Source organism: Athene noctua, chromosome 25 (assembly GCF_965140245.1).
Source record: "Athene noctua chromosome 25, bAthNoc1.hap1.1, whole genome shotgun sequence".
NCBI lineage: Eukaryota > Metazoa > Chordata > Aves > Strigiformes > Strigidae > Athene > Athene noctua.
Window position 1 is genome coordinate 1,240,711 of NC_134061.1, and position 23,770 is coordinate 1,264,480.

General features: G+C 65.3%; 2 protein-coding genes across 4 annotated transcripts; both read right to left on the reverse strand.

Annotated features, from left to right (window-relative positions):
* Positions 1-585: 585 nt before the first annotated feature.
* On the reverse strand, positions 586-7,325 carry RAPGEFL1 (Rap guanine nucleotide exchange factor like 1). Its single transcript, XM_074926711.1, has 15 exons — positions 6,822-7,325; positions 4,909-4,987; positions 4,311-4,461; positions 4,138-4,235; positions 3,771-3,883; positions 3,418-3,585; positions 3,233-3,330; positions 2,977-3,099; positions 2,688-2,866; positions 2,517-2,607; positions 2,367-2,417; positions 2,061-2,148; positions 1,901-1,965; positions 1,587-1,641; positions 586-1,012 (listed from the first exon to the last, which is right to left on the reverse strand). The coding sequence occupies exons 1-15, from the start codon at positions 7,228-7,230 to the stop codon at positions 888-890; spliced, it is 1,893 nt and encodes a 630-aa protein (XP_074782812.1). The 5' UTR covers positions 7,231-7,325; the 3' UTR covers positions 586-887.
* Positions 7,326-9,989: 2,664 nt separating this feature from the next.
* On the reverse strand, positions 9,990-23,716 carry CASC3 (CASC3 exon junction complex subunit). 3 transcript variants are annotated; one of them, XM_074926762.1, is made up of 14 exons: positions 23,446-23,716; positions 22,212-22,239; positions 21,841-21,878; positions 20,033-20,191; positions 19,794-19,945; positions 19,214-19,390; positions 18,280-18,974; positions 16,500-16,564; positions 16,100-16,214; positions 14,951-15,049; positions 13,985-14,199; positions 12,609-12,731; positions 12,388-12,451; positions 9,990-11,723 (listed from the first exon to the last, which is right to left on the reverse strand). In XM_074926762.1, the coding sequence occupies exons 1-13, from the start codon at positions 23,695-23,697 to the stop codon at positions 12,416-12,418; spliced, it is 2,154 nt and encodes a 717-aa protein (XP_074782863.1). In that variant the 5' UTR covers positions 23,698-23,716; the 3' UTR covers positions 9,990-11,723; positions 12,388-12,415. The 3 variants fall into 3 exon arrangements, with proteins under 3 accessions (XP_074782863.1, XP_074782864.1, XP_074782862.1); XM_074926763.1 differs by having other exon boundaries at positions 12,388-12,464; XM_074926761.1 differs by lacking the exon at positions 12,388-12,451.
* Positions 23,717-23,770: the final 54 nt, after the last annotated feature.

The window sequence follows — 23,770 nt, forward strand, 5'->3', positions numbered from 1 at the left end:
TGTGGGCGGGGCGAGGAGGGGGCGACGGGAGCGCGGCGCCATGCTGGGGAGGTCGGGCGGCCATGGCGGGATGGGCGCCATCTCGGGAAGGTCAGCCCCGCGGCGGGATCACCTCGCTCCGCGGGCGCCCAGAGGAAGGAGGGAGCGCGGCGCGGCCGGCGGGTGAGTCCCCGCTCCGGGCAGAGCCGCCGCTGCGGGCTGGAGGTGCCGCGGCTCGGCCGCCGCCGGGCCCGGTCCGGCCGCCATGTTGGGAAGGTCGGGCGGACCCCTGCGGCCGCCATGCTGGGAAGGTCACCCCGCGCTGCCGCCACCTTGAGAAGGTCGAGGGGCCGCTGCTCCCCCCACCCGGGTGGGACCGTGGCCGTGACCTTCGCCCCCCCCCCCCCGCATGACACCAGGAGACGGGCGCCGGGACAGCCTTTTATTGGGGCTCTGCGCCCCCCACACCCCCCGAGCTTTTTTTTTTTTTTTTTTTCCTCCTCCTTTTTTTCTCCTTTTTCTTAAAAAATAAATGTACAATTCCGGACAGCGGTTCGGTACAAAATATACATGTCTGGGGGCGGGGAGGGGGGGGAAAGGGGCAGGGGTAGACAGGGGGGCACGTACAAAAATAGAGGAGGGCCCAGGGGTGGGGAGGAGGGGATGGGCCCCCCGGGGGGTCCCTGCACCCCAGCCAGGGGGAGGGACGGGGGCGGGGGGGGGCAGTGGGGTGCCAGGGGGAAATGGGGTGGGGGATGCGCCCGGGGTCCCCAAACCCGTCCTCCCCCAGTGCCGAGGGCGGGGGGCAGCGCCCAGCCGGGGCCCCTGGCCAAAGTGCGTCAGTGCTGGGGGGGCCAGGCCCCCCCGGGCGGGGCGGGGGGTCCCCGGGGCGGGGGCCCCCCCGGCCCTCACTGGCTGCCGGGCTCCAGCTTGTAGGAGAGCTCGAAGAGCAGGTTCTGGTTGTCGATGACCCGCAGCTGCCGCACGTAGGCCTTGGTCTGCAGCTGGCTGGGGGAGGCCTCCAGCTCCAGGCCTGGGGGGGGGTCAGTGCCGGGGGGGGGCAGGAGCACGCAGCCCCCGGGATGGGGAGGGGGATGCGGGAATGGGGATGAAGGGATGGGGATGCAGGGATCCGGGGATAAAGGGATGTGGGGATGAAGAGATGGGGGGATCCAGGGATGAACAGATGGGGGGATGAGGATGAGGATGCAGGGATGAAGGGATGTGGGGATGAGGATGAGGATGCAGGGATGAAGGGATGTGGGGATGAGGATGCGGGGATGAAGGGATGGGGATGCAGGGATGAGGATGTAAGGATGGGGATGTGGGGATCCAGGGATGAACAGATGTGGGGATGGGGATGAGGATCCAGGGATGAAGGGATGGGGATGCAGGGATGGGGATGAGGATGCGGGGATATGGGGATGCGGGGATATGGGGATGCGGGGATATGGGGATGCGGGGAGGCAGGTCCAGACACATCCCCGTCCCTCGGGGCCACGCACGTCCCCTCCGCCCCACGGGCTCAGCCCCCTCCCGCAGCGCTGGCCGCTCGCCCCTGCCCGGCCGTGGCTGTGGGGGTCCCGGCCCCCCCACCCCGTACTCACAGAGCGGGCGGCTCCGGTACTTGCGGATGGTTCTCACTTTCTCGGCAATGCAGTGCTGGGGCAGAGAGCACCCCCCGTCAGCCCCCAGCCCCACGGGACCCTGCCGGGCCCCCCAGGGACCACCTCTCCCTCTGGGACCCCGCCACGCACCCTGGGGTGTGCCCACTGCTAGGGACCCCTGCCCCTGCCCCTCCCAGAGCCCCCACCCCACAGCAGGGTCGGGAGGGCCCCAGCCCCTCGCTGGGGTCCCCCTTCTCCGGCCTCCCCCGCGGGAGTCCCTTGGTCATGTCCCCCCCCCAGCAAGGGGCACCCACCAGCTTCTCAACGTTGACCAGCCCGTCCAGGAGGGTCTTGCTGCCTTCGTGCAGGAAGGTCAGATCTGGGGGCGAGCCGGGGGTGAGGGGGGGGCCCCGTGGGGCGGCAGCAGGACCCCAGTCCACATGGGGTGCAGGCAGCCCCCCATGCCCCCCTGACCTTTGAGGATGAGCGGCACAAAGGGGATGAGGGGGGGTTTCATCTTCGCCAGCACCTCCCGATACGTCTTGTGGTTCCTGCAGGGGTCCTGGGGGGGGAATGGGGGGGTCAGGGCTGGGGGGCAGCTCCCCATGGGTGCCAGCACCCTGCCCAGCCCGCCCTGGACTCCCCCCACACCCACCCGTGGGCACAGGGCTGGGGCTGTCACTGGGGGCAAGGACACCCCGAGACACCTCCTGCCCACCAGCTCCCCAAACACCTTCTGGGGGTCCCCCAACACCCCTGGGGTGCCCCGGCCCCTCTCACCGTCAGGTTCTCGAACTTCCGAAACAGGTTCTTGAATTTCCCTGGGAGTTTCTGCAAGACAAGCCCGAGGTCGGGGGGGTCATGAGCATCTAGAGGGGAGCCCAGGAGCACCCAGGAGGGGAGACCTGGGACACCCCAGGGCCACTTTACCTCCCAGGTGAGGCGCAGGCGGCTGATGGCGGCGTTGTTGAGCCCGATGACGATGGCGTAGAAGGAAAGCATGTCCTGGTTCTGCTTGCATCTGCGGGCGGGGGGACACGCGGAAGGTGAGGGGCAGGCAAGAGGGACCTCCCCCGGCAATGCCCCCGGCCCCCCACTCACATGGCGGCGATCTTGATGAGCTTCTTGAGGAGGTGGGCGCGCTTGCCCAGGGACTCGCAGAGCAGCAGCTCGGTGCCCACCCAGTGCTGCACCTCGCTGCACCGCTGCAGCAGCAGCTCCAGGTTGGCCGTTTCCCGCCGGCCGCGCTCCCCGTGGAACACGTAATCCACAAACTCCAGCTGCCGGCGGGGTGGGAGGCGGGTGCAGGGGGAACACAGGCACGTCGTCAGGGTCCCTCCGCTATGGGGGAGCCCCCCGCCAGCCCCCCGCTCCGCGTGCCCCCCAGCACCTCGTGGATGCAGCGGAAGAGCTCCCAGTGGAAGGCCGTGAGGTGGTTGGCGATTTCCTCCGGCTCCGCGCGGTGAATCTCCGTGTCCCCCGGCACCACCTGGATCTCCTCGGGCAGCGGCACCTGCGAGGGGACGCGGGCACGGGGATGCTCAGGACCGGGAGGGTCCCCGCAGGACGGTGTCCCCCCTTCTTTTGCCCAGGGGGTGACGGCAGCCGGGCGGGCGCTGCGGGGGGGTCCCCGGCGCGGGGCTCACCAGGGAGTCGAAGGTGTCCCTGGTGCAGGCGAAGAGGTGGCTGTTGATGCCCAGCGTGGTGAACACGCACTCCTCGCTGGGCTGCAGCACCGCTTTCTCTGCGGGCAGAGTGCAGGCAGGGGGTCAGCACCAGCCAGACCCCCCACCCCTGCTGCGTCCCCCCCACCTCCCAGCCCCACGGGCACCTCCGGACGAGGCCATGGTGACGAGGATGAGGGCGTCCTCGCGGGCGCTCTGCTCCTCCGAGTACTGCAGCTTCTCGGTGACGGAGGCCAGGATGTCCTGCACCGAGGCCGAGAGGCGGCTGCGGATGGTGACGTACGAGTGGTCGGGCATGTACACGCGGCAGAAAACTGGGGAGAAGGCGAGGGGGGGGGGCATCAGGGCCACGCCGGACCCCACGCACCGCACTGGGGTGCGCCGGAGGCCCGAGCGGGGAAACTGAGGCACAGGCACGGCCCCTCGCAGCCACCAGCAGGCCGAGGAGGGGGATCCTGGCACCCCGCACCCATCCTGGCACCCGGCTGCGGTCACTCACTCTCGTCCGAGCCCCGGAAAGCCACCCGCGTCTGCAGGCACGAGTCGATGCGGCGAAAGTGCCTGAACAGCGGCTTCACCTGCTTGTTCGGGGGGGGCGTCTCGTCGGCCACCCTGCAGCACCAGCGCGGGGTCAGGCGGGGGCCCCGGCACGGCCAGCACCCTCGGGTGCTTCACCCCAAGCCCCTGCCGGGGTGCTCTGCCAGAGGCCGCCCCCCCAACCCCGGGGTCCTTGCTCACTACCAAAGGGCTGCTGCTGAGCTAATGACCCCCCCCAATTTCTGGGCATCCCCAAGGACCACAAGCCCTTGTTGTAGGAGCTCCCTGACCCCTCTGGGGACCCCCTGCCCCCCCCCGTCCCCACTCACTTGAGCTCCACGGTCTCCACGAGCTGGTGCAGCTTCAGGATTTCATCCTCCAGGTCATGGTAGAGGGACGTGTCCTTCATGATGAGCAGGTAGAGCTCCTGGGGGGGGGGAGAGGGTCTCAGAGCAGGGCTCTGGGAGGGGGCCACGAGAAGCGGGGGGGCCACGACACCCACCTTAATCACCTTCCCGGCGCTCTCCTCCTCCTGCAGCAGCCCCTTGTAGGTCTCGAGGAAATGCAGCAGCACGGCCAGCACTGCCCGCTTGCGCCGCAGCCCGGCCCCCTCCTCCCAGCGCGGCGGGGGGCTGCCCACCCCCAGCACGAAGGTGGCACCGTCAAGGAGGTGTCACAGCAGGGAGGGACCCCGCGCACCCCCGGGCACCCGCTGCACCCCAGCACCCCTTGGCAGCGTGTTTCTGTCCGCCGCGGTGACACGCCGCTGCCCACCCCGCGCCCAAACCTGCACACCCACCCTCACGGCACCCCGAGTCCCTCCTTGCTGCTCCCGTGTGCCCCCCCCCCCCCGGCTCCCTGCTGCCCTCCTCACGCCCCCCTCCTCCTCACAACCCCGTGCCCACCCTTGTGCCACCCTTCTGTCACCCTCGCGGCGCTCTCACGGCCACCCCGACACCCTCCTGGTTGCACCCTCCCGCCACCCTCGTGCCCCCCCTCACTTGCACCCCTTCTCATGCCCAACCTCAGAGCCCTGCTCGTTCCACCCGCATGGCACCCCACGCCCAGCCGCTGCCCCCCCCGTGCCCCCCCAAGGATATTGCTGGTGCAGCTGCTGCAGGAAGCGCTCGGTGGGCAGGAAGAGCGAGTGCGTGAGCACGATGTCGTCCAGCAGCGACTCTGGGGGAGACGGGGGGGGGCAGGCATGGGCACCCCACCCCGCACAGCCCCCCCCTCTGCCGACACCACCCCCCCCCGAAGCCCCCGCGCCCGGTGGAGCGGGAGGCCAAAGGGAGCGACGCCAATTCCCAGGGTGACACCGGGAGACGCTGAACCCCACGCCGAGCCCCCCCGGGCCCGGCGCTGAGTCACGGACCCGCTCCCCGCCCCGCGGGGCAGCCGGGGCCCGGGAGCAGCGTGACGCGGGGGCAGAGGCGCCGGCAGGGCCCCGGCGAGAGCCCGGCTGCGGGCAAACCGGGACACGGCTCAGGGCGACGGGGAAACTGAGGCAGGCGGCAGCAGCACCGGCGCCGTGTGCCCCGAGCACGGCTGCCCGCGGCCGGGCTCTCCGGGCCAGCACGGGCGGCTGCGGCCCTGGGGGGGGTTGGCACCGCGAGCCCAGGGGCCGATGGCGGTGACGGTGCCCGTCAGCGCCAGCACCCGGCCACCGCCGCGACCTTTGGACGAGGCGCCGCTCCCTCGCCCAGCACCCAGCAACCCTCGACCCTGGGCCCTGAGCGGGTCCCCGGGGCAGACGGGTGCCCGGGGGGCCGTGCCCGGGTGCCCCAGGGGCACCGTGGTGGGACCCCAGTGTCCCCACTGGGCCCTTCCGAGGCCTCAGGATCTGTCCCCACGGGAGGGGCCGTGCAGGGCGTCCCCCGGGCCCTGACCCAGTAACCCGGCCGCGGATCTGCGCTCCCCCGGCACCACCGCGCCCGCGGGGGACGAGCTGCCGCCGAAAGCGGGACACGGCGCTCCGGGGCACGGGCTGGACCCCCCGGCCCCCCCCAGCGCTGCCGGGACGGTGCCCCACGTCCAGCGTCCTGTGTCGGGCCACCAGCAGCGTGGGGGGGGGTGCAGGTACACGGCCCCCAGCCCCCCCTGCCCCGGGTGCAACCCCCTCCCGGGCTCTGCCTGGGGGGGCAGAACGAGTCAAGACACCCCCCCGCCGTCTCCGCAGCCCCTCCAGCCCTGCCTCAGTTTCCCCATCCCTCTGCAGCGCCCACAGCATCCCCCCCACAGGGGCGGCTTTCCCACGCCGGGCGAGTGTGGCTGGTGGGAGCCTCCGGACCCCCCCGCTGCCTCCTGCCTCCCCCCCCCGCTCCCCGCCAGCTCGGGCACCGCAGGGCCGGGCCTGGCAGCGTGTCGGTGCAGGCAGGGCCTGGCGCTGCCAGTCCCGTCTCGCTCCTACCCGACGGGCTCCCTCGTGTCCGTGGGTGAGCCCCACCCCGGCCCTGCGTGTCCCTGGAGCATAAGGCTGGCGGCGGGCTGGGGGGGGTCCCCGCTGCCCCCCTGGGTGCCCCCCCCCGATCCAACAGCCTCACGGGATCGGCCGGAGCCGCGACCCCCGAGCGTGGGAACCCGCCCGCACCCAGCTCCGCGGACCCGAAACCACGCGGGGGCCGCGGGGAGGGGGGGGGCACCGCGAAGCCTGTGCCGGAGGGAAGGGGCGTCCGTGTGTGCGTGGCCCCCCCCCGCTCCGCTGCGGCTCCCATCGGGGCTAATTTTAGCACCGGGAAAACGTTAAAGATGAACCGGGCGGGAGGCTGCGCGGTGCGGCACAGCCGGTGCCCCGGCAACCTCGGCCCCCGCCGGCCCGGTGTCACCAGCCTGACCTTGCCACCCACCCCGGTGTCACCCCCCCCCCCCTTGTCACCCACCAGCGCATCCCCCAGCGCAGCGCCCACCCCGGCACCCGCCCCCCCCCTCCCGCCTCCCTCCGCCGCATCGCCCCCCCCGGGGCCGCGCTCCCGGGAGTCCCGCAGCCGCCTCCCCCCGCCCCGACCCCCGGTACCTGCTCCGCAGCCGCGGCCGTGCCCGCCGCCCGCCGGCAGCCGCTCCAGGAGCGCGGCCAGGAGCCGCTCGGGGGGGGCGGGAGCGGCGGGGGCGCAGCCGCAACCGCAGCAGCAGCGGGCGGCGGGCGGCGGCTCCGGGCTCGGCGGCTCCCGGTCCCGGTCGCCACCCGGGGACGGTTCCTCGGGGGAGCGGAGAGGAGCCTCGGGCGGTCGCAGCTCCAACCACCGGCCCTCGCCCCCCGGCTGCGACCCCGCCGGCCCCGCCGGTTCCTCGGGGGAGGCGGGCGGGCGCGACAGGCTCTGCCGCCGCGGTGCCGGGGCCGATCCCGGGGCCGGTGCCGGGGCGGCGGCGGGGCGGGCGGGCAGGTGCGAGCCCGGCTTCTTCAGTAACTTCTCCAGCGGCTTCATGGCCGCCCGGGCGCGGCGGCGGCGGCGGCTCAGGGGCCCATGGGCGGCGGCGGGGCGGCTCCGCTCGGTTCGGGTCGGGCTCGGGCCCCGGCGCCGTTCCCCGCCCGCTGCGCGCTGCGCCCCGCCGCCGCCAGCGCCCGCCCCGCCGCCCCGCCCCGCCGCCGCCGCCCCCGGCACCTGCCCGCCCCCGGGAACGGCCCCGGGAACGGCCCCGGAGCGCGGGCACCGGGGGCGGCCCCGTCCCGGGGATGCGGTGACACGGGGGTGCGGCCGCGGCGGTGACAGGCGGTCACATCCCCCCCCCCCCGCCCTCCCCGCGGCGTTTCACACCCCCGTGCCCCCCCCCTTCCCTCCGCAGCACCGTCACACCGGGGACGCGGCCACGCGCGATCCGTGGGACACATCGGCAGAGCCCCCGCGCCCCCCCGCCGCCGTACAGCCTGGCGGGGGGGCACAGCCCGCTCCCTGTCCCTGTCCCCCCCCCCCGTCACACATCGCACACCCCCACAGAGGGACACGCTCCCCCCCCCCCGTGCTGTCTCACACCCGTGTCACCCCCCAGCGCCCCGACAGCCCTGGGGCACACGGGACCGTCCCTGTCCCCCCCCCGCTCCACCGTGGTGTCCCTCCCCGGTGTCCCCTCCGCGGGGGGCGCATCCTCAGGCGCGGGGTGACCCGCTGCCCCCCCCCGTCCCACCTCTCCGCATCGCGTCGCAGCGTGGGAAAGGGCCGGGGGGTGGATGCGGGACCCCGCACCCCGGCGCGGGTACCCCCTGGGGCCAGGGCTCCCCGCGGGCAGGGCCGGGCAGGCCGGGGCAGCTGCCTGCCCCCCCCCGCCTGCCCGCCCGGGAACAGGCCCTGCCGGGCCGGCAAGACCGGGCAGGCACCGGGGCAGGGCAGGGAGGGACGCGGCACCCGCCTGGGGCAGAGCCACCGTGCCCCCCGCCCGCTGGCTGCCCAGCACCCACCCTGACCGAGCCCCCCACCCACGGGGCGCCCAGCACCCACCGCGCCCCAGCCCCGCTGCCCCCGGCCCTGCCCGGGGAGGTGCCGGGGCCGGGGCCCACTCCGCACCCCCCCCGGGCACCGCCACGGTGGTGACAGCAAAGGGGGGGACAGACCCCGTCTCCCCCCCCCCGGTCACCCACCACCTGCCCGGGTTCGTTCCCTGCAAACCAGCGACAGCCCCGCGATGGGACGGCGGCAACGGCCGGGGGGGTCACGGCGGGTGACCCCGTAACCCCTCTGCGCCCCGCTGCCCGGGCAGGGATGCCCCGGGGGGTTGGGGGGGGGGGGATGGAAGGACCGGGGGGGGGTCCCAGCAGCTCCCGCTTTGTTCCCGCTTCGCCTCCACCCGGCAGTTGCTTGGCAACTCCATCCCTGCGGCCGCGGGAAAGCGGCAAAACGTGTCCCCACGTCCCCATCCCCGGCTGCACCGGCCCTGGCGGCACGGCCCGGCCCTCCTCTGCCCCACGGCACCCCCCCACATCCCACCTGAACCCCAAAACCCTCCCACCCGGCTGAGCTCCCCCATCGTGGGCTGTGGGCATGGGGAGAGCGGCTTCTCCCCCCAGCACAGGCCGGAGGAGGCCGGAGGGGAAACTGAGGCACAGAGAGGCTGAGCCGAATGGGGTGGGGGGCCCGGAGCATCGAGGGGCCGCGCTTGCCCCCGGGAAACGCGCCCCAGATCCCGGCTCGGCCCAGCTCCTCTCCCCCAGCTCAGCACGGACGGGGGGGGCACTGCTGGTGCAGAGTGAGTTATTAGCTTAATTAATTTGCTGTTATTTCTCCTAACGAGCTGGGATCTGGAGCAGGCGCTTCCCTCCCAAAGCCTGCGCCTCCATTTGCAGCCGCGTTGCGTTTCCCCCGCCCCGGCAGCCGAGCGGGGGGTGCGAAGCCTCCAGGCGCTGCTCAAAACAGACCTTGTGTAGGAGGGAAAAAAAATCACAGCGAGGGGAAAAAAAAAAAAAAAAATCCCTCCACGAGCCAGCGCCTTAACCCACTTCCCAGCTGCAGCGCCGGGAGGGGGGATCTCAGCACTTTGGGGGAGAGCCCCCCCACTTGAGGGGCTTCTCACCTGGCGGCTCCTCTCTGAGGTGCCTGTGATGGTCTGAGCTGGCCCCGGCTCAGCCCTGAGCCCTCTGCCGGGGGGGAAACTGAGGCAGAGGGGGAAAACTGAGCCGGGTGGGGGGGAAAATGAGGCGGGGGGGTGCTGAGGGCAGGGGCAGCACGGCCGTGGGGGCAGGAGGCCGACGGCTGCTGCCTCACGGGCTCCAGGACCCCGACCCGGCGGGGAACGGGGGAAAGGGGCTGGATGCAAAGAGGGGGGGGGGGAGGCTGCAGCCCCCCTGCCCTCCCAACCCCCCCCAGCAGGCCCTGCCTGCATCCCCCCCTGCCCGGAGCCCACGGCGCTGCTCCCTCCGTACCCCTGCGCTGCGGGAGGGCGCGGGGGGGTCCGTGCCCCCCACCCCATCGCCGCGGGAAGCCGGAGGGCGGCTGCGCCGAGGCGGGGGGAGGCAGCGCGGCACAGAAGCGCGCAGGCGGCAGCTCCCGCACCACCCACACACCAGTTGTTCCTTCCCCCGTCAGCGAGCGAGGAGGCTGCGGGGAGAGGAGGGGGCTTCGGAGGCGAGGAAACGCTCCCCCAGACCCCCCAGGAAAAGGGACGGCGGCTCCCGGCAGGCGGCCGAGCTGCCACGGTGGAGGCGACACCGTCCCCGAGGGTCTCGGCGAGAGGAAAAAGAGACGAGAGAGGCGGCTACTTTCTAAAACGTGTTCTCATCCGCGTGCCGATACAATGCTGGTTACAAATGTGCACTCCTAAGGGACAGGAATCCAAATAAACAAAACCAAAAACCCATCACAGTGTTGTAAGGTCCAGGACTTCAGTCACGCCACCGATATGTTAACGATACATTTCAGCCTTAAGGCAGAGGAACGAGTCACATTTAAAACATGAGGGATTTCTGCTTTTAAAACGGCGCTTTGACGTCTGAAATCAGGTACAAAAGGTCATCGAGTTACAAACAACAAACAAAGAGGGGATTTCTGCTGGAGAGCTGGGCATGCAGGGGAAGAGCTCGACCGGAGAGCGCGCAGGTGGGCCGCCGGGCCCCCTCCCTCGCCGCAGATGGGGCCGCCGAGGCCGCGCCGTCCCCCCTCGCCGCGCCGGCAGCTGGCCCTGCCCCGCGTCACCCCGGCGCGGGGCGAGCGGCCGGGGTTGCCAAGTTTCCGAAGGCGATTTGCAAACGGAGGCGAGGAGGCGGCCAAGGCCGAGCGCGGTGGCCGTGGAGCCGGAGCCGCTCCCCCTGCGCTGCGGCACAGCCGGGCACCCCGCACGTCGACCTCTGAACGCTGAACGGGATGGGGGGGCAGAAATAAGGGTGCCGAGGGGCGCGGGGTGGGGGGCAGTTGACGTGGTGGCAGGCGCAGGGCTGAGGCGCTTCCTCCTGGGGCTGGGAGCCCAGGCCGGCTGCGTCGGGGCGGGTTACAACACCCCCTTCCACTTCCACAGCAGCAACACCCAAGCGCTCGGAGCAAATCGCTCCTCTGCCCGCCCTGTCTGGCTGGTTGATCTGCTGGCAGGGCTGTTCCGGCAGCGCCGGGGTGCCTGGACGCCCATAAACCTCCCAGCTCTGCCGCCCGTCGGGGTGGAAGCCTCCCCCGGTGCTGCCGGGTGCGCTGGCGGCAGCGGGGAAGGGGTTGCCCCGTGCTCCTGCACACAGATTCCCACCCGGGGCGAGCCCAGAGCGCGCACACGCACGGAGAGTGCCAACGACACGTTACCAGTAGGGCTCGTTTGGAAAAAGAAAAAAAAAAACAACCAAAACACGGGAGGAGATTCTAAATGAAGTGGCGACTGCGCAGCCAGCGCGTTCCCGACAGACTCCGATCGCACAGCTGCCCTTCCTATTGCTTAAACAATGGCAGAAATAAACTTGCTAATTTAGAAAGAGAATTAGAAAGAAGAATTAACTTATGGGCTGCCTCCACGGCGGGCAGGGGATGCTACGTTCCGGTTAGACAGACAAACAAATTCAAAATACCCAAAAGAAACAAATCAGCTTTACTGAAAGGAGCTGGTTCATTTCTTAAATAAAATCAGAGACCACAATCAAGCCAGTCGAGTTTAACACCCTAGAGAGGGAAAAGGGCAGACGTTTAGTAAAATAGAGAAGTTGTGAGAACTTGTGGCCAAGGAGCGACTCTGGGGGTTGATTTTTCGGTGACCTCTGTGCCCCAGCGAGGGAGGGGGAAGGAGGGCAGATCGGCAGCGGCGAGATGGGCACCGGCAAAACCAGAGAGGGAAGGTGCCCGCCCCGGGCACAGGACGGTGCAGCTGGTTTCATCCCGCCGCCTCACCTACGCACGGGGAAGGAGCCTCTCCCCAGCCACAGCCTCCTCCCGGCCGAGGTGCCGAGTCTGGCGCTGGGATTCCCACGGCCGCATCCCTACGTGTTGCTCCTCTCCTTTGATTTTTCACCTTTGCTGTCCTGGGGGGGAAGAGGAAAGAGAAGCAGAGGCTGAGGCTGCCCCTCCACCCCGCCAGGCCGTGCGGGCGGCGCAGCGCTATCGCCAGGGTCCTGCGAGCAAACGCCCTCCGCGCCCGGGCGCCGACACGCACCCGCCGCCCGCCCGCGCCTCCGGCTTCCTCCGTGCCCGCTCCGGGCAACCACCAGCTCCCTTCAGCCAAGCTCCGCTCGTGGTTAAACATTTTCCAAAGGGCAGCTCCGTCAGAGAACCTCACGGCAGACTGACCAGCGCTGCCCGTTTCCCAGCCCTCTATCGTGCCGCGTGCGGGGAAAACAACGGGCACACGCCCGCCCAGGCCCGGGCTCGCCGCGCCGCGGGCTCGCCCCGCTCCGGTACGCTCAGCAGGACGTTAAGAAGGAAACAAACACAGACGTGGCGCCCCGGCACACGCTCGCACACAGCCAGGAAAGCGTTCCCGGCGCTGGGAAACGGCTCTCGTCTCTGGGAAGCCCTTGAAGTCGGCTGCCTGAATTATCTACTCGGGTCTCGAAATTTGTTCTTCCGGAGAAGTCACTGCCTGCTAGCTTAGGGCTGGAGTTTTCTCTCTCTAAGTGTTCTCTTTTCTACCCTGAGCAATTTAAAAAATAAATAAATAAATAAAGCAAGAGTCAACTTCGGACTTACTTTTTACGTGGGTTTAGTTTTAAAGTATTTAGAAACTCAAATTAACTGGAGCCCTGCTTACCACCTGCAACGAGAAGCTGAGGTTTGGGACATGTCAAAGATCAGACAGTTTATTGCCTTGGCACAACACATTTTTGGGACGGGAGGGGGAGGCTGCAGTGTCACGCGCACCCCGGGGCGCAGCATCACACGCGCGCGGGCTCCCGCCGAGGGGACGGTACCTCGGGAGGGGGCGGCTTGATGGTCACGGGCTGGGACGTCCTTCGGGGCGGAGAAGGCTTGGGCTGCACTTGCTGCTGGACAGTGTTGTAGTACGTGACCCCCCCGTACACCTGGGACTGCGCCTGCGTTCCCCAGAGAGCACAAGCGTCAGCACCCGTCGCCGTGGTGGTGGGAGGGGGCACAGAAAGCTGCACACACACACCCCCTCCCACGAAAGCACCGCATGTCTGAGGCTTTATGGCTGTGAAAAGATGCCCCCACCTGCTCTGAAGGTGAGTGGCCACGGGGCGAGGGGGGCTGATTTGTGCTGTGCCCCCCAAGGTGACAGAATAGCGGTCGCAGAGGACCCCCCCGCCTCCCCCTGCCCCTCCCCAGGGTCTCCCGCTCTCAGGAACCCGCAGCCACGCCAACGGGCAGGCGGGTTTTTCCCTCGCTGCCACAGTCTGTGCTTTGCAACAGCAGCCGGGACCATTTTTCCAGCAGGTTAACAGCTCCCCTTCACACCGAGATCCCCTCCAGCTGCCTGGGAGCTCGGGATCTGCCCCCAAAAGGAGGGAGATTCCCTGCCAGGGCAGCTGGGATCAAGCCCAGGGCAGCGGGGAAGGTCAGAGAGGTTGCAGGGCTCGGGGAGCGTGCACCTCTCCTGCCTGCCACTGCGTGTCAGCCGTGTGCCGCTCGCAGGGCCGCGGGTTCCTCTGCACCAGCCCGCAGATGTGTGCCCGCAGAGATGTGTGCCCGCAGAGATGCGTGCCCGCAGAGATGCGTGCCCGCAGAGATGCGTGCCCGCAGAGATGTGTGCCCGCAGAGATGCGTGCCCGCAGAGATGTGTGCCCGCAGAGATGTGTGCCCGCAGAGATGTGTGCCCGCAGAGATGCGTGCCCGCAGAGATGTGTGCCCGCAGAGATGCGTGCCCACAGAGATGTGCCCCCCTCGCTGCCTGACACCGAGTAGGAAAAGCCTCCCCCGTGCTGGTCACGCCAAGGGCCGTCCCCGCCGGTGCCCCAGCGCAGCACCAGCCCCTTCCCAGCCTCCCGCCTCCATGCCAGCAGGAAGAAGTGCAAGGTGTCCTTGGGTTAGCGTGGACCGGGAGGGGACAGAACGGTTTGCAGGCTCCCGGTGGGCTCTTTCCCTGTTCTGCAGGGGAAGGCCTCGACTCTCAGATCCACCAATACCCGTTTCATCCACTAGACCCGAAATTCAGGGCAGGTGCAGAGCAGCCACGTCCTTCTCAGTTCCCCAAGCAGAGAGAAGGACGAGAGTAAACAACCTCCGGCCACGGCGCAGGCCAGCTGCTCCCCATCCTCTCCCCCCCAGAGAATACCCCCCCACCCCACAGGATCCCACCCGCCCTCCACGGGCAGCGCAGCCGCCTTACCTGCGTGTTGGAATAGAGGTGAGGAGGGGGCGGAGGGGGCAGAGCCCCTGGGGGGTAGGGGTAGCCAGGATTCCCAAAATTCATGACTCCAGGAGGGGAGAAGTAAGTCGTTGCGAGCAGCTGCTGCGGCGGGGGCTGGCCCGGGGGCATGGAGACTGGCGGAGGGTACAGCCCCGGGTTTGCCATGGGTGCTGGCGTCTGGTGGGGGTGTAAACCTGGGAAGGGACAAAAGTAAGCTGAAGGGGACGTCGTGCGTAAAGCCAGCGCGTCCTGGGGACGGCTGGGGGTGCTACGACGCCAGCAGGGCTGCAGCAGGAAGGAGAAGAGCTTTGCTCAGAGGCTTTTCCTGCAGCCACGAGGCCTCGGCTCCTGCGCTGGGGAGGGAAAAAGGGAAGCGCAGCAGAGCACGGCCCCCTCCCCGCTCGGGCCCTCCCCCGGCATCCCGATTCACCGGAACCGGACACGGCCCCCGTCAGCACATCCACTTCAGGAAACAGTTTTTTGTGGGTAGGACAGAGAACATGCCAATTCGACAGCTCTCGTTTCTGCTTTTCTGATCTGCAAGCAGCAGGGACCGAAGCAGCAGCCCAGCACAACAGCTGGCAGAGCCAAACACCCCTCTGAAGGGGAAGCGTCTCAGGCAGGAGGGTCTGCACAGAACCTGCAGGCATCCAGCTGGAGGCTGCCAAATCGCTCAGATCACCACAGTCCTGCACTGCCTGCAGGTTAAACGCCTGTTGGTTTTGGTTTGGTTTGTTTTACCTTAAAATTTATATTGATTCAGCCTCACTGCATGAGGGAAGCAGATCTTTTCTATGTTGTAGAAACAAGGAAAATGGATTCTCCCCAGTGACAGAGCCCGTGTAAAACCAGAATTCTCTCTCCCCAGCACAGGCTGAGCCACCTCAGGGCACAACCACGTCGGTACCAGCTGCCCCGTGCCCGGCTGGGGAGCTGGTTCCTCACCTGGATGAGGGAGGTGCATTTCTGGCTGTACGATCATCCCCTGGGGCGGCAGCGGGGCCGGGTTCTCACTGTGGGTGTAGATTGGTCCCTGGAATTGTACTGCAACACACAACGGGAGGTAAGGAGAAGCTCCACCAAATGTTTTTCTACTGCAGCAAATCACAGGCACACGCTGCAGCCGGCCACGGCAGCAAGACTCGAACGCGGCGCCGCACTCCCGCCGGCACACGGCGTCTACCAGCCTCACAGATGCTACGTAATCCCAACAGAAAAGCCTCCTACTCCCTTTACAAAGCAGGAGAATACTCGGGGAGTTTCTTCTCCGACACGTTAAATGCTGGGGGAAATTCCTAATCCATTCTCAGCCTTGTTCTGTAATTTTCCCTGCTCTTAAATGTCAAAGACATTGCTCTGATTTCGAGTTAATTTTAAATCCTAGTTCTTACGAAGCAAAGCGCTGTCCTGGAGAGCCCCTGCAGAGGGAGGGGAGGTGGGAATGGGACCAGATTATAACTGCAGTAGGTTTAAACACCAACCAAGCAGGCTCAGGGCAGCCTTTTAGTTACCGGCCGAGACAGAATCACAGAATCAACTAGGTTGGAAAGGACCTTGTAGATCATCCAGTCCAACCATTAACTCAGCACTGACAGTTCACCAGATCCCTCAGCGCTGGCTCAGCCCGACTCTTCAACCCCCCCAGGGATCCCGGGGACTCCCCCCTGCCCTGGGCAGCCCATTCCAACGCCCAACAGCCCCTTCTGCACAGAAATCCTTCCTCAGAGCCAGCCTGACCCTGCCCTGGGCAGCTTGAGGCCATTCCCTCGGGGCCTGGCGCTGGGGCCTTGGCTCCAGAGACTCATCCCCCCTCTCTGCCCCCTCCTGGCAGGGAGTTGCAGAGGGCCAGGAGGTCTCCCCTCAGCCTCCTCTGCTCCAGACTGAACCCCCCCAGTTCCCCCAGCCGCTCCCCAGCAGACCTGTGCTCCAGACCCTGCCCCAGCTCCGTTGCCCTTCTCCGGACAAGCAGCGACGCCGTTTACAAAGGAAAGGGAAGACAAAGCCCCGACGTTCCCAACCCCAACAAGAGCTCCTGCTCCAGCTGCTCCGGCCCGAGCACCCACGGAGCCTCGGGAGCGGGAGGGAAACACTCACGTGGGTCGTAGTAGTGCCCTTCCATGATGCTGATGTGCATGGGGGGGGCAGGCTCCGGCACCGGCGGTCTCTGCCGCTGCGAGGAGTAGCGCTTCACGCGCCCCCCCGGCACCGCCTGGAACAGTCCGAGGGGATGGGTGAGGGTCAGTGCCTGGGGCAGGAGCCCCCCCCTCCAGCGAGGGGGCACCCACCCGCTCCCCCCGCCACCAGCCCCGGCAAACCTCTATCTGGGTCACATGGTTAAAAAAAAACCAAAAACCCAACCAAACTACGAGCAGCCCCAGAAGGGAAAGGCTGAGGTGTCACAGGCAGCCTCTAATTGCTACAACCCCGAAACAAATCCAGGCCGGGCTCCCGCGCTTCCAAAAGCAAGAGTCACCCGCCGCGCATCGCGATTTACCATCTCCTCCATCCTGTTAAACTGAGGCGGTGGCCCAGTTCCCACGTGCATATGGTTAGGAATACCTGAGGAAAAAACAAACTGGTTATTTACGGTTTGCATTTGTTGCCAGTAAAGAGCCACCTCACTTGCCGAGGTGGCACCGTCGCCAGCCGTACGAGCGCCGGCAGCCCGGGGACATTGTTGGGCTACAAACAGACACAGCTCGTGCTTTCATGACGAGAAACCTTCTAACAACTTCACTTCTTAGGTTACAATTTTGAATATTTCAGTGCAAATTAGAAGCTGTTGTGCCGCTGTACAATTACCCACGCTGCTCAACGCATTTTAAATCTTGATTTAAAAAAAAAAAACAACCCAAACCAAAACCCTTTCATTCGAAATCCAGGTCCTGATCTAAACTCTGTTCCTGCTGAGACAAGGACCTCTCCAGAGCAGAAACAAGGACCCATGTGGGCTGGGTAAGCTGCAGTTTAAACCTACTCCAGGGTGTAACCACTTTGATCACAGGCTCCTTTTAATTCAGACAACAAAGCTAGGGCACGCATTTAAAACCACGGTGCCGAACCGATCGCAGGCGATTCCAGCGGAGCAGAAGTGGACAAAACAAACGCTGGAAGTGCCCGGGGATCACTGATCCTGCAAATACACGCACGGGCACACGTGCTGTCCGTACAGAAGGACCCGACAGCTGCCTCACCGAGCCAAATGCCTCCCAGAATCGACTCCTACCTTCTCTGCTAGGAAGAAACAGAGGGACAGTAATCTGTCCTTACAGACAGCAAGCGGTCTCCTACCTGCAGCCTAGAGCTGTCTCACGGTAAATTTGTGCAGACGTTTTATTTTTAATCATAAAAAAAGAAGAAAAGTAGATAATCTCAGCTGCAAATGCCAGCACTTCTGAACTCTTGTCCTACCACCACGTATAAAGCCTGGCTACTCACACCTGCAGTTGAGACCACGAGTCTGTTCACACAAAGATTTTACCGGTCACATCAGCACCAGATGACTTACGGCTGCACGACCTAAACCTCGAGAGACGCTTATGAAAGCAGCAAGTCGATTTCTTCTCCTTGCTCCAGTTTCATTTCCCTCAGGAAGAACTCTAAACGCTCCCCAGAAAAGACTCTAATTCTGATAATTATACCTGGCTGACCTCTCGCATGGATGCTCAACTAGAACTCAGTCCTTTGCTCGCACGGGGGCGACGCTGCGGAGCAGCTTCCTCCTACCAAGCCCCAACCCGGGCCAGGCCTTAGCTAGTGCCAACCAAACCTCAACGCCAGGAAATAAGCTGATAAACAAAAGAAAGTTCCCTCCTGCTCTTAGCAGGACGTGACAGGAGCCCGATGACTCATTACCCTCACCTGCCAACCGAGCACAAGGCTCCTTATCTCCCCAACTCCGACTCCCGCTGCAGCAGCCGCTCTCCCCGTCATTCACGCCGCACACTGTCCCCGGGGCCCGTCCCACACAGGGGCCTTCAGCTTCCCCAGAGCTTCCCCATTCTCAACCCAACAGAGGGCAGAGAGAGGGAAAGGATCTACTCTCCCATCCTTCCCAGCCCTAATTCAATAACCTACACCGGAATGTTTAACGTCCCCTTTTTCTCTTCCGTTTTCTCCCCTCTCGCACTCTCTCAGCAGCGCCGTTTCGCCACCACGTCCCTACCCTGAGACTGGACTAAGGCAGAGACAACTCTGCTCTGAGCGACCGCCCGAAGGCAGAGCGGCCTCTGGCTGGGACTGCAGTGGAAAACCAACGGGCTGCACCCACTTACCCCTCAGCTCCCGGGGCGGTATGAACTGAGACTGCCCCGGGGTCCAGTTCTGCTCCGTGAGATTCATTTGGGTCATCTCTTGCTCGAGTCCATCCAAGTTGGATTCCACCGGCGACTCCCAGTTACTGCTCTTGGCTGGTGGGGGGGACGTCTCGGCTTGCACAGGTTTTGGAGGCGCGGGAGCCAGCCCTTCCGAAGCGGGCACTTCGTCTGCCAGCTTCCCCGCATCCCCAGCTTTGACTCTGGTCCTTCTTGCCCGGGAATAAGACTTCTTTTCAATTGGTCTGTCTGGCGGTGGCTGCGCAGCATCAGCAGCCGTGGCTTGGTTTTCCAGAGCAACCTCGTCCTTCGTGGGGCTGCTGTGGACATGGGCCGCTTCCATCTCGGGGGACTTGTCTCGCGGGGGGGTTTGCTCCGACCGCTTCGCTCGGTAGTTGGTCTCCTGTTTGGCTTGCTCGCCGTTTCGAGACAGATGCTGGACGTTTGCATCTGAAGCTCGGTAGCTTGGACGGGTCTCTTTGTAGCCCCCCATCCTGGGGTAGTTCCTAGGCGGGGGCATCCTCCCGGTACCTGCAGAGCTCCTGCTGGTGAAGGTTCGCGGGGGAGCTGAAGTGCTGTCTGCACCTTGGTGCCTCGGGGGTTTGTTTGGCCTCTCATTGGACCAGTTTGGGTCTCGCTGAGGAGGACTCCCAAACCTGAGGAAGAAAAACAGTACAAAGGACCGGAAAAAAATCCCTGGGTGAGAGGTGCTGCTGTGCCAGCGAACCCCTCCCCGGGACAAAGCATCCAGAACTCCCAGGACCAAGACCCCACGCTGGGGCCAGAGCCAAGAACGGGGCTTCCCCCCATTTTGAGGCTTCAGACCTGTCGTTTGAAGCACCTGGCACAAGGGCTGAGGGACGAGCCAGGCTCTAGTTTTGACTCTGCTGCTCACCTTGGTTTGCGCATCCTCCTCGGCTTGATGTCGTCGGGGTTGTGAGCTGACCTGATGTCGTAGCCATAAAGCGCGATCAGCTCCTGCCTGGTCTTGGGGGCCTGCTCATCCTCCCGGAATTTGTCGTGCTCCCAACGGCCCTCGTCCTTCCACAGCTTCCGCTGACGGCCCTTCGGCCTGGAACAGTTACAGAGGAAAGATCAAGGAGTCGTTGCAAAGCCAAGGAGGTGTGGCAGCTTCTACCAGCCCCACACACACAGACCGAGCATTTCTAGGGCAGGGTGTGCACAGGAGCCAGTGTCTCTTCTTCCTCCCACTCTTCCTGCCCAGCAGCTGCTGGTCTACCCACTGCTATTTCTGCAAGAGGCTTTCCTCGCAGTTTTATTTTGCACCACCCTCAGCCTCTCCTTCAAAACAAAGAGCTAAAACGCCCTGGCAGGACACTGCCAGCAGGCAACTGAAAGCAGAGACCTCCCGGGCGCTTCCCGACGAAGCAAGGAGCTGGTGCGGCCAAACGCCGGCCGGGAGCTGACCTCAACCTCCCCCTGGCGAGGGGCAGACGTGGGGGATGCTCACGTACCTGACCTCCTCCTCCTGCGTCTGCCCTCGGAGGTCGTGCTCGAAGAAGAGCCCTTTGCGCGGGATGTAAGCCGGGTTCTTCCGATCCTCATCGTCATCCAGGTGCTTGGGAACTTTTTTCCCAACCTTATTCTCAACAGGTTCAGTGCTCTCCTGTCAAAATCAGACAGCTCTTACCACTGCAGCAGTCCCTCTGCGAGAAGCCCCCCACCGCCCAGGGAACGCATGTTTAACACGTACCTGCCCGTCCCCGCTTTGCCTCTCACCAGTTACAGCACCTTTGGAGTCAGGTTTCTCATCCCCTTTCTCCGCTTTTGCCGCTGACTCACAGGAATCATTACTATCCTGCTTCAGCTCCACCTTGGCACATTCTTCCTCGCTGTAATCCTCTTCCTCTGCCTGAAAGAGCCCCAGACGCTCAAACACGCGCCTTTAGCAGCAGGTTCCCCCAGGAATTTCCCCACACGAGTCCCCAGATCTGGAGCTGGATCCCTGTTGTTAGAGGCCTGGCCCTTTCAAACCAGAGGATTAGCTCTCGAGGTCCCTCCTATCCCCGTACTTTTACGGGCAAAGCAAAGACTAAACCCAACGCCTCTCCCCACCAGTGACATCAGACCCAACCATCAGGCTTTCTAGAAGAGCGCCAGGACCAGCTGCCCCACAAAGCCACAGCCTCTCACCGCTCTGAAAGGGAAGGGCTTGTGCAAGCCACGGGGACCAGCGAACAAGGGCCCTCAGACGGTCCCTTCCTTCCCACACCGAGGGCCCGGATCCAGCCAGCGCCGCGTTTCCAAATTCCCTGGAGTTACTCAGCTGACTCACTCGGAGCACTCTGCTCGCAGGAGCGTGACCTCGTTTCACCCTCCAGGAGCCTGCAAGCCTTGCTTAGGCTGGAACCGACACTAAAAATAGCTCCGTGTGATTAACAAAAAGACTGCTCTATTTTTCTCTTTCAACACAGCGTATTTGCACATCAACTGGTCCTTTTGTTTACGTTGGGGAAACCCAGACGTGGCATTATTTTTAGGCACAGGAACAGAGTCATCCTGGCATGTCAGTGATGCAATACCCCCGCTGCTCCAACCACCCGGCGCTGCTCTGCTCCGCGGCGCCGAGCCCCCGGGGAGCCTCTGCGCAGGTTTCCAGGCCTGAGGAGCTGCTGCACAATGAACCCAGGGAGCTGCCCCTTACCCTCCATGCTCCTCCCTCACTAATGGCAGAATAATTCACAAATTAACAGCCCCTACGAGCTTCGGTTTCCTCTGCCTTGTTGTTTTGTGTTTTCTCTGGCCGCTGCCCCTCACAAGATCCCCAAAACCACTCTCTCAAAAGGTTTCTTTCCTAGAAAACCTTCGCTGTAACCATGAGAACCAGAACTTTTCTAAAGTTCCTGGAAATGTTAAAATTTACAGTTCTGAACTAAAAATCCAAGGGAACCTACAGCTACAGGCCACTGCTCAGGTGCAGGCAGAGGCTCTCAGCGCACACAAGGTGAGATTTTCCCAGCGCACCCCCAGCATGGAGCCGCCAGCGCTCGCAGGGCGCGTTACCCCTCGGGCTGCTACCTGGGATGCTTCCAGCCCAGCACTTAAAAGGTTTTTTTTCATTTCAACTAATTAAAATGCGACCAGCATCCTGCACTTCCTCCCACACCCTTCTCGGCCACGACAAACCCTGCTCCTTGTATCCCACGTCTGAGCAGCCACGTGTCCCCCCTCCCAACCATACTGGCCCTACGGCCACCCCCCAGCAGCACGGGCGGTTTCTCCGCAGGGCCGGGTCCCCACCGGGGACTCTCCGTGAGGGCAGTGCCCAACGAGGGGGCTCAGGCTGCCAGAGACCGTTTTCCTCCCCAGCGGCGCCAGCAAGGCGAGTCTCTGCCCAGCTGGCGCAGAGCACACGAGCTGCTGTCTTGAGACAAAGGCAATCGCTGCCGACGGGGTCGGTGGAAGAGAACGAAGGACACAAACTGGGTTTTGTGCTAAAATTATGCGAGACGCAATCACTCGGCAGAACCCTTTAAACACCAGGTTAGAGACTCCTCTTACCTCTGAGTCTTCTGCGCTTTCGTAATCTGAGAGTACAGCTGCGGGGGAGAAAAAAGGAGCTTGGTGTCAGGGCAGAAGGAGAAACGCAGCTTCTCTCCGAGCACAACACACCGCGCTGTGGGCGACCGCTGGCAGAGGGGCAGCGAACGGCCCCTGCGAGAGGCCACGCCAAGGCACCCCCAAATAACCCCACTGCCAGGAGGAAGCAAGGGCCAGTTTGGGGCGCGCTGCCTCTGCACCCCACATCCGCAACCATTATGAGGTAATACTGGGGATAGCAACCACCACAGGGCTATCAGAAAAGGCGTTTTGTCTGGTTTTTATTTTTTGCAGACAAACCGCAGCTGCAAGGCCAGAGGGTGGTTACTCACCATCTCCTTCGATGCCATCCTCGCTTTCCTGCGGAGAGAGGGAGAGGAAAGCGCGTTAGCGGAGAGGAAGGGCAGCGGCCGGGTCCCCGCAGCATCCTACGATCCCAGACACCATTACAACAAGGTTTGGCCCCGGTCCTATCACATCTGCCCTTGGAAGTTCAGCTTCAGTGACCAAGAAAAAAGAAACAAATTCAAGGCTCCCAGGACGTTTCTCTAAGATCCTTCTAGAGCGAGCTACGCCCGGGGGACGGCAGCTCCAGGAAAAAAGCACAAACTGTGTTAACTGCTGGGGGGATTTGGAGGGGAAAGAGCGACAGACAAGCCAGGCTGCCCTCCCTCGCTAACCGAGAGCCAGACAGCGAACTCGGGGAAGGACAAGAGGATTACTTAAAGCAGGAGCCCAGGAATAATGAACAGATGCTGAGCAAGACAGAGCTCGGGCAGACATCTGCTAGAGACCGCGGCGACTGAAACACAACCCCGCGCCCAAAAGACGCTGGATGAAGCGTAAAAGCTCGAAACGGGGGAAAGTTTCTAGTAAAAGAACAGACGGATCGAACTGTGCGGTAAAAACAATCTCAGCTCCAAAATAAAACCAGCCAACGCATGAACGAGATAAGCCCAAACGCCAAAACAACCCAGCAGAAATACGCTGCGCTCCGGGAGGAGCTGGAAATAACCGGCACTACAAAGGCCCAACAGGACCAAACTGCACCCGTGAGGTGCCAGAGGAGGAGACCTGCCCTGCAGGGAGGGGGGGCAGCACCCGCACCCCCCGCATAAGAGATTTTAACGCCCTCGCTTCAAAACAAGGCGGGTCAGGGCCGATAAAGAGCGGAAGGGGCCGGACCAGGCAGCAAACCCACCCGCCCGCGCCCCACCGCGGGGACCCCAGGCTGGGGGACGGGACCCGGCAGCGGGGGGCCAGTGCCGGGGCGCGGGGGGAAGCCCCTGCCTGGTGCCGGGGGGCCGCAGACCCCCGCTCCCCCCCGCGCGGGGCTGCCCCAGCCCCGCTCCCCCACCCCAGTGTTCCCTCAGCTCTCCAGCCCCCCCCGCACCCCAGTGTCCCCCAAAGACCCCCCCCAAGTCCCAGTGTCGCCGCCTCCCCGGCCCCGATCCCCCTCCCAGCCCCCCCGACACCAGAGCCCGCCCCACCCCAGCCCCGCCGCCTTCCCCAGGGTCCCCCCCGTGCCCTCGCCCCCCACTCCCGGGGCCCCACACCCGCACTCACACACTCGGACTCGGGCGCGCTCTTGGCCGCCCCCCCGGCCGCGCTCTCGGCCCCGCGGCCCCGCGGCCCAGCGCCGAGGGCGCCGGCGGCCCCCCGCGGCGGGCGGTGCGGCAGCCGCGGCGAACCGGAGCCGGAGCCGGAGGCCGAACGGGAGCGGGCGGCGCTGGCGGCCGAGTCGGCGCTGTCGGAGGCGGCCGAGTCCGAGTCGTCCTCGCTGTCCTGCGAGGCGCGCTGCCGCCGCCGGTCCGCCATCTTGGGCAGTCGCGGGGGCGGGCGGCGGCGCGGGGCACCACGGGACGGACTACACCTCCCGGCGGCCCCCGCG

Coding starts and splice junctions, on each gene's coding strand:
- RAPGEFL1 (XM_074926711.1), bottom strand. CDS start 7,230: ATGAAGCCGCTGGAGAAGTTACTGAAGAAGCCGGGCTCGCACCTGCCC. Junction 3,331..3,417: donor CACCATGGCCTCGTCCGGAG/GTGCCCGTGGGG, acceptor CTCTGCCCGCAG/AGAAAGCGGTGCTGCAGCCC. Junction 2,608..2,687: donor CTCATCAAGATCGCCGCCAT/GTGAGTGGGGGG, acceptor CCCCGCCCGCAG/ATGCAAGCAGAACCAGGACA.
- CASC3 (XM_074926761.1), bottom strand. CDS start 23,697: ATGGCGGACCGGCGGCGGCAGCGCGCCTCGCAGGACAGCGAGGACGAC. Junction 20,192..21,840: donor AAAGCGCAGAAGACTCAGAG/GTAAGAGGAGTC, acceptor GGGCTCTTTCAG/GCAGAGGAAGAGGATTACAG. Junction 11,724..12,608: donor TCAAGCCGCCCCCTCCCGAG/GTACCGTCCCCT, acceptor CTTCCCCCCCAG/GACAGCAAAGGTGAAAAATC.